At 41.3% G+C, this 9,150-nt stretch overlaps 1 protein-coding gene across 1 annotated transcript; it reads right to left on the bottom strand.

The window, feature by feature from the left end:
• Window positions 1–1,267: 1,267 nt before the first annotated feature.
• Window positions 1,268–7,940, bottom strand: kctd7 (potassium channel tetramerization domain containing 7). The gene is made up of 4 exons (XM_020464615.2): window positions 7,299–7,940; window positions 6,325–6,494; window positions 5,977–6,155; window positions 1,268–5,759 (listed from the first exon to the last, which is right to left on the bottom strand). Exons 1-4 carry the CDS (start codon window positions 7,599–7,601, stop codon window positions 5,383–5,385), a joined length of 1,029 nt encoding a protein of 342 aa, XP_020320204.1. The 5' UTR covers window positions 7,602–7,940; the 3' UTR covers window positions 1,268–5,382.
• Between the last annotated feature and the right edge of the window lie 1,210 nt (window positions 7,941–9,150).

The following is a 9,150-nucleotide window of genomic DNA, read 5'->3' as shown; positions in this document are numbered from 1 at the left end:
TCACAACCGGTCGTGTTTGGGAGTCCCATAGGGTGGCACACAATTGACCCAGCGTCGTTCGGGTTTCTCTGGCGTAGGCTGTCAATGTTAAATAAGAATTAGTTCATAACTGACTTGCCTTGTTAAATACGTCTAAAAATATAAATAAATGTAGTGAAATAGAGCCTGGGACAAGAGCTCTGTGATTTCAGGCTATTATAGTATCCAGTAGGCTACAGATAGTGTAAAGCATTTAATCAGAATTAGCTAAGACATATAACTTGTTTAGTGTAGTCCATTTGTATCTCCACCAACTACTTGTATATTCCATGTTGTTGGTCTCTTGGCTAGATAATTTGTTTGGGTTGGTAGCTAACGCTCACCCACATGGCTGCTAGCACCATCATGAAAAGGGGCATGAAGGAAGCCCTATTACATTTTCCGAAGTAGTGAGAATGCTCTGGGGTAGGCAATGTTTAAAAGGAATCTTTAGACATGTTGACTTAAACAAGCAGTCAACAAGAAAATTGCGTGTGAAAGTCAATGGGGGTAACCACATGTTGTTTCCCCCACAGGCAGGCATTCTAATACCGACTGGAATGGTGGAGTGCAGTAACATTCATGTAATTCATTGTTTATTTTTACCCTGACCCTAAATGCCTTCAACCATTATAATTCCTCAGTAAGTATACCAACTATGTGGAATATTTTGTTATATACAAGAGCTGCATCTTGAAGCTATATATTATTAGGCTTATGATTAATAAGACACAGATCCATGCCAAGAAGTGGAGGGAGAGATGGCATTCTGGTAAAGAATAAGAAGGCCTGCACACAAAATGTTCACAAAATGTTAAAGCTCCCAATTCACCTCTTTATTGACAACATTTTGATCCAAAACAGATCTTTAACAGTGTGCAGGCCTTCTTGTTCTTTACTACTATTCTTTATTAGCTCAGCACCTATTTTTGTAAGGATGTGCATAAGACAACAAACTTCTAGAGATTATACCCTGCCCATAATGTGGTCAATCAAAAAAATTGTCTAGTTGTGTTGGTGCCAAATTGTTGCATTGATGAATTTGACAAATGAGCCTGGTTTCAATGATAGATCAGCAACTTATCCCAGGTCTCCGTTCACATGTTTTCAATTGAGGAAACTGGAGTTATTTGGTAGGTTGCTTGGTTAATTTCATGGAAGTACTGTACTTGGCCACTTGAACCATTGGCACATTGCATGCATAACATTATCCAGCCGGGGAAGAAGAAAACACGACTACAGAGACTGATCATTTTATACAGACTAAGGCAAACTGTATTTGTACCTTGTTATAAAAACAAAAAATATGACTTAGTATTAGCACAATAGAGCATACCCTTACAACAAATAATGCAATATGTAAGATAAAGCAAGATATTATTCTTGAAAAATTAGGCCACTTGTCAAGCTGTGCATTGTTTTTCCAACTTTCCCATGCCACGAGCAGCCTAGACATGGGCCAGCTATGGAATCTGCAAAAGACATTCACCAGCCAAGGGAGACACTTCAATAAGGTGCAAGGAATGTTCCTCAAGTCTAAGTTGCCTAAAATACTGAAATAAATAAATACAATTGTATTCTAACCCCCAAACCATCCCTGCAATTCTATTTTAAAAGATTAAAGGCTCTATCTGTGACAAGCTTCATAAAAATTGACAAAAATCCAATCAATTGACACCCAACAGTAAGAAAGTAGCAACTCTTAACACTTGTTGTCAATCACTCAGCCTAGTATCATAGAGTTAAACAGAAGGAAAATAAAGTCACATTATCCAAGCCAAACTTAGAGACCTGTGTAACATGACATCAATAGCACAAAACAAGTAAAAAAATACTATCCACCTTGATCCACCTGACTGACACCCAGTAATAACATACTGTATTGTTTGGTCTGTTATAAAGCATTAATAGGCCTATACCGGAACAACCAAACTGTGGACATACATTAATGTGTTATTTGTTCTGTTATAAAGCATTAATAGGCATATAATGGAAAAACCAAGCTGCCTGGACATACAGTAATGTGTTGTCTGTTCTGTTATAAAGCATTAATGGGCCTATAATGGAAAAACCAAGCTGCCTGGACATACAGTAATGTGTTGTCTGTTCTGTTATAATTTATTTTTACCTTTATTTAACCAGGCAAGTCAGTTAAGAACAAATTCTTATTTTCAATGACGGCCTAGGAACAGTGGGTTAACTGCCTGTTCAGGGGCAGAACGACAGATTTGTACCTTGTCAGCTCAGGGGTTTGAACTTGCAACCTTCCGGTTACAAGTCCAATGCTCTAACCACTACCCTGCCGCCCCATTAATGGGCCTATATTGGAAAAACCAAGGTGCCTGGGCATACAGTAATGTGTTGTCTGTTCTGTTATAAAGCGTTAATTGGCCTATTCCCAGAAGAACCTAGCTGGACATACATTTACAACACTACATTACTGTATTTCATTCTGAAAACCAAGTCATGGATTCACAAACATTGCACACAATCATTTTGATCCTGAGCCCTCTAAAACAAGAACGTGTAGCCTACTCTATGAAAAGGTAATTGAATGGACATATCAATCTGACATCTGTATAAATCTAATATTAATTAACTAAACAACACAGGGAACAAAAAAGAAAACAGAACTAACCCACGGGGGAGGTGACAATAGTGTCACTGCAGTTGTCCTTGATTAGAAAAAAATATTGTGTGGTTTCCTGGTTTAAGCTCCATGTAAGTGAAACAGTTGCCCTTAGGAAAAGGCACTTAAGCTGAATTTATTTAATCCGTAGAAATACCATGTCATATAAAATTATCATATGAAACTTGAATGACTAATCTATGTCATACTGCAAAAGAAGATGGAATTGTTGAAGCATATGTCCATATAATGGCAAATATACAGTATCATCAAAAATCTGCTAAATTCTCAACTCGAGACCTTGGGACTATCTGCAAAAACACGATTGAGATAATTGGTATTTAAAATACCACAATTCATGTTGTTAATTTCGAAAGAATACAAGATAAAATTGCTGATACCATTCAAACCAATGAGAGTTCGGAACTTTGAGTACTATATAGGTAGAGAACATTGAACAAAGCTATGTCAAAAACTCAATTTAGACAAAAATGCAGATAGAAGCAGTTCGAGCTATAAAGTTCTAACGCCAAAGACCCAAAGATGGATGTCACCACATACATGGCAAAAGTATATGGACACCTGCTCGTCAAACTCCTCATTCCAAAATCATGGGCATTAACATGGAGTTGGTCCCACCTTTGCTGCTATAACAGCCTCCACTCTTCTAGAAAGGCTTTCTACTAGATGTTGGAACATTGCTGCGGGGACTTGCTTCCATTCAGCCACAAGAGCATTAGTGAGGACGGGCACTGATGTTGGGCAATTAGGCCTGGCTCGATGTCGGCGTTCCAATTCATCCCAAAGGTGTTCGATAGGGTTGAGGTCAGGGCTCTGTGCAGGCCAAGTTCTTCCACACCAATCTCGACAAACCATTTCTGTATAGACCTTGCTTTGTGCAGGGGGCATTGTCATGCTGAAACAGGAATGGGCCGTCCCCAAACTGTTGCCACAAAGTTGGAAGCACAGAATTTTCTAGAATGTCATTGTACGCTATACACTAACATTTCCCCTTCACTGGAACTAAGGGGCTTAGCCTGAACCATGAAAAACAGCCCCAGACCATTATTCCTCCTCCACCAAACTTTACAGTTGGCACTATGCATTGCGGCAGGTAGCGTTCTCCTGGCATCCGCCCAACCCATATTCATTCTTTAGACTGCCTGATGGTGAAGTGTGATTCATCCCTCCAGAGAACACGTTTCCACTGCTCCAGAGTCCAATGGTGGCAAGCTTTACACCACTCCAGCCAACGCTTGGCATTGCGCATGGTGATGATCTTAGGCTTGTGTGTGACAACTCGGCCATGGAAACCCATTTCATGAAGCTCCTAACGAACAGTTATTGTGCTAACGTTGCGTCCAGAGGAAGTTTGGAACTCGGTAGCGAGTGTTGCAACTGAGGACAGACGATTTTTACACGCTTCAGCAGTCGGTGGTCCCGTTCTATGAGCTTGTGTGGCCTACCACTTGTTTCCACTTCACAATAACAGCACTTACAGTTGACCGGGGCAGCTCTAGCAGGGCAGAAATTTGACAAAGTGACTTATTGGAAAGGTGGCATCCTATGATGGTTACGTTGAAAGTCACTGACCTCTTCAGAACGTGCCATTCTACTGCCAATGTTGGTCTATAGCGATTGCATGTCTGTGTGCTCGATTTTATACACCTGTCAGCAACGGGTGTGGCTGAAATGGCAGAATCCACTAATTTGAAGGTGTGTCCACATACTTTTGGCCATGTGGTGTATATGTCGTGTTCTTAGCTTTTTAAGTGTAAATTACCTTTAGCAGCACATTAAACATTTTCCTTCATCTATAGAAACCCCTTCAGAGAGAAATTCTGGGGCAGTAAGATTTTACTTACAGGAAGCACATGCACCATTTTCAACTGCCAGATAAACATTTCCAGTTAAAAGAACATATGGGATCCATCAAGAGGAAACTGAAGTAAAATAACTTTGACCATGCCCCTTTAAACTATTTGATTTTCAACTCTCTAATTTCCTTTGGGTCTCTAAAACTGTAATGGTAAAAAAATTATGACTTTCCAAAGCCATGCTGATCACAGACTGTTGAGCAAAGATCGACACTTACTGGTATCTCTAATCTAGGACTTCTAAATCTTTACGGGAGAGTAAGTGACAGAAAATATAATGTATAAATCAAAGACCAGCATCAGTAACAAAATATACATTTACATGTAGCTATATACAGTACTTTAACAATATTTCCCCAGCTTGCATAATTGCATCCAGTTTCTCTCGCGACCAACAAAGTGGTTACCACAGAAACGCACAACGTAGAATGCATAACAGCATAAGTAGGAATGAAGACAAAGGGACAGACAACACTGGAATCACAATATGAGATTAACTTGACCCTTTTCTGAAAAACCTTGGCCGATCTACAAGGTTGGATGAGAACAAAAACTCCCAGAGTTTAACAAGTAAAAAATAAGAAGCAGCCAATGAGACCCTAGGTAAATACTGTTAAAAAAATCAACACAAAGGAAACATTGGTCACAACAATTGAGTTAGGAAACAGAAGCACAAAAGCCAGACTCCCTCCTTTCTATAAACTCAGCACTTCATAGGTTTCAGTTCTAGAAAAGGGAGAATAACACTGACTACCCATATTCTCGCTCATCCTGAGGGACCAGGAAGGAGATCAGTTGGCATAACACGACAGGAGTCCGCCTCACAACTCAGACAGCAAGATCTTTTGTCCTCCTGCTTTACCACCATGTGATCTTGAACTCGTAGATGGGCCTCTTGCAGTAGTAGTGGTTGATGAGATGTTTGTCACAGACACCGATGCATTGCTGGTCGGCGGTGATCCCACGCTCCGCCAGGTCACTGACGATGCAGTGGAGCAGGTCGTAAACGTCCGCCACAGCCTCCCAGGGCCCGAACGACACGTCCACCTCACAGTGGTGCTCAAACAGCTTGGCCTCACTCTCCGTGCGCTCAAAGCGCAACGAATTGAAGAGCGGCCGCTCGTACGGCGTGATGGGCATCTCCTCCTTGTACACGCAAATCTTCAGCTTGGCGAAGCGAGCCTTCCTCTGCATGGCCCGCAGTTTGGCAATCTCCACGATGCGCTCCAGATTATCTGGAAACAAAACAAGGGATAACTAACTTCACTCCAGTTCTAACTTTTCGAAAGGAGTTAATTGACACATTTCTACTTTATTGAAGTATAAACTTTGAATATAGAAATAACTTAAATAGTCAATGTCACATAAACTTAAGCATGTTGTTGCGACATTACTATCTGTAATAAGGTTGACCCAGATAGATTCAGTTTGTGAGATTATTGTGTTGGTTACCCTTGTAGTAGGGCAGGAGGTCGAGGAAGGCCTGGCGGACTTTCTCTCCTGTGAGTGGCTGAGTGTCCTCCAGGCTGTCCAACAGGGGACCAATAGCATAGTACTGGGCCTCCCTGTGTACTGACCTCACACGATCCCTCTGAGGTAGTTCACCCTCGCGCAGGAAGTTCAGGATATCCCTATACAAGGGACATACAAACACACGTGTTGTTTTTTGTTAAAATTGCATCCACTATCCTCAATCTGTTCATTCAATGGCGGTTTCATGTCAAAAGTGTTGTAGAATAAGGGACTGGCATGCTCATTCACTATTATTAGTTTGCTGCTGGCTATTTAAAGAGAGCTCACCCGAAATATGCCCCATCCCGGTCAATGAAGAAGCGACCTTCAGCATCACGTGGGATGTGATGGCGTCCACTAAACATGGCGGCGAGCATGGTGTCCTCATAGCGCCGTAAAGTGGACAGGCGGGTGGTGAAGTAGGTCCCACCCACGTTGAGAGAAATAACCTCAGGAAACTACAGGTGATTGGGTAAAAATCAGGAAAAAGTGCATTATCCAATTTGGAAAATCTGTGCATAAAATACAGTACATGTATTTTTGTTTAAAAAAATGTGTATATATTTAATTCATATTGCATTCTTGACGCCATAATCATATTATTATTTTGTATTACTTTTGTATAGCATTACAGCAATATTCCTGTGACATGTACAATAAATAATTATAATGTCATTGTCTTTTGTTTCCCTCTAATCCTCCTCTGCAGTTGCTCCACAGTAGCATAATAACACCAGCAATAACAGGATGGGATTACTGAGGATAATATACTAATCACAGGGCAGATCTTGACAGGACACATTGGGCCCAACAACACAAGTGACGGTCACTGGACATGACACTGTAGGCAAGGGCTTCCCTCGACACGAGTAAAGAAGGTCAATCCCAGCGAGGGACTGTGACAGATAATAACAGCCATGTGATAAGAGCCAATTGGGACAAGGAGCCAGCCCTCTGTGTGGGTGGTGAACCAATCAGGGTAAAGATCACACTGGAAGAAGAACTGCATGGTTTATGCATCTCTTGCCTATGGAGATTGATCCATGGCATATCATTTACAGAGGTGGAACGCGTGGGAAAGAAACGGTCGAAATAATGCTGAAATTCATAGACTAGGTGCAAAGATAAAGAGGAGATTCTCAGCGATAGCGACGTTTGACAGTTCATATATCCATGGCCACCACTGCACTCACATCCTAAACCCATTTAATCCCCACAACGTTCCTAGAATAAACAACAACAAACGCCCATTTCGTCCTTACCTCTGGAGATGGAGATTCGTTAAAGGTGGTACGAAGAGACTTGCCTAGATTTAGGTTCGGTGCGGGGGTGGCTGGCTTTCGGAAATCATCCTCCGCAGAGTCCGAACTCGACATTGCATCGCCTGGTTTATCAATCTCATTTGCGGCCGAGAATACCACCATCACTCTCGGCTGAGGGAGCGCTCGCCTCTCCTGAGCGAACCTCCTTACCCGTGAAGGAGCCACGGGTAACGGGCTGGAGTTGTTGAAAGAGAGCGGCGGTCGTTCTCCGTTAGAAGCCTCGTCGGATCCATAATGCTGCATGCACACACACCAGGTCTGCGAGTGTGAGTCAGGTGAACTCAAACCAATCCAATCGCCAAGGATAAAGCACAATCCAGGTTTTCTTGTGAGGGGACAACACTGTCATCAACCTAGGGTGGGACCTGTCAGTTGATAGGGACGGACATTTACAATATGGTATGAGCTAGTCTACCTTATCTACTTTTCTTGAACTCCTACTAACGCTCTCTGACATATTGCAATACGGTAGCTTGGAGAAGCCCACGTTGCGCACAGCGAGAACCTCAAACTGCTACGCCCACTGAACGTCTGTTCTGTGGACTACTCTATCCTACAGTGGGTTGCTTAGCCTACGTTAAATTCGTAGCGTATATCCTTTCAAGGATTCATAAAATGCGTAAATTACGGTATACACAGAGACTAACCAATGGCAAACGTGATTTTATACAGAAAACAACACAAACCTTAAAAAAATTTTTTGATATAGACTAAGAATAATATTAGCCCAACAAGAAATGTGTGTAGATCAAATGTTCCAGTCTCCAGATAGCTCGACAAATTATAAAATGCTGCTACAATGTAAACCTCATACTAACCGTGATAATATTCACAGTTCATATTGGCCTTGCATCACTAGGTTACTTAGCTATAGGTATATTGTTACTTTTTGCTCAGGCCTACATTAGAGGCGCAGTCTTGGCCATAGACTTTACGTCTCAGATGGGTTGGACATTGCACCCGGTCTTTTAAATCGTGTATTTTTATTGTACATTTATGATTAAGCAATAGTTTACTTTATTCAGGCTATAAAACTAGGCTAAATGTTCTTCTGCATTTTGCTAAATGTAGTGACAAGATGCACATTAGTTAATGCAAATTCTGCATTTTTATCTGGCTTGTGTATTATTTAGCGGTCAGCTGTGTAGCCCACTTTCAGTTTCACATTCACTTGGCTTTTGCGCAAGTGTGTGCGCAAAATCATGAAATATGTACCGGTACTGTATGTAGGTCTTTGTGCGGTGCCGAAGGTCAGAAAAGTCTGTTTATTTTCTCAGCTTTAAATATTATAGTTATAGTATACAGAATACACTGATCTGCAATACACCTACGGATAAGGAACAATACGGTTTGCAGCCAGTATAGGCTACACGAGCGTGAAGATAATAAGGAAAGTTGCATAATACTTTTGTTCTACCTCTGCTGAGTGACGGCAGGTAAAAATACCGTGAAATAGTGTATGCACATTGGATTGTCATAGGCCAGCAGAGCAGACAGTATTGTATCATGAGCAAGTTTGTTATTCTTCCTAACTAAATTCAAGAGGGCCCCTTTACTACAATGTATAAAGGCTATATGCGTTTACAAATATAGTATATATATTTATTTACCGGTTGAAAGGTATGAGAACTGGGCCATAATAAATCTACAAAACACCATGTACTCTCCTTACCCTCGTTTTATTCAGCCTCTGCCCAATTCTGTGTGTGTATGTGTGTTTTAAGTGGCATTTTGGTGGCACAGAAATGACCAGGCATTTACAAAATGTATGTTAAATGGTAATTATACAAGA

Source organism: Oncorhynchus kisutch, linkage group LG28 (assembly GCF_002021735.2).
Source record: "Oncorhynchus kisutch isolate 150728-3 linkage group LG28, Okis_V2, whole genome shotgun sequence".
Lineage (NCBI taxonomy): Eukaryota > Metazoa > Chordata > Actinopteri > Salmoniformes > Salmonidae > Oncorhynchus > Oncorhynchus kisutch.
Note: the sequence above shows the minus strand (reverse complement) of the source record. Positions and strands in the feature narration are given on the sequence as shown.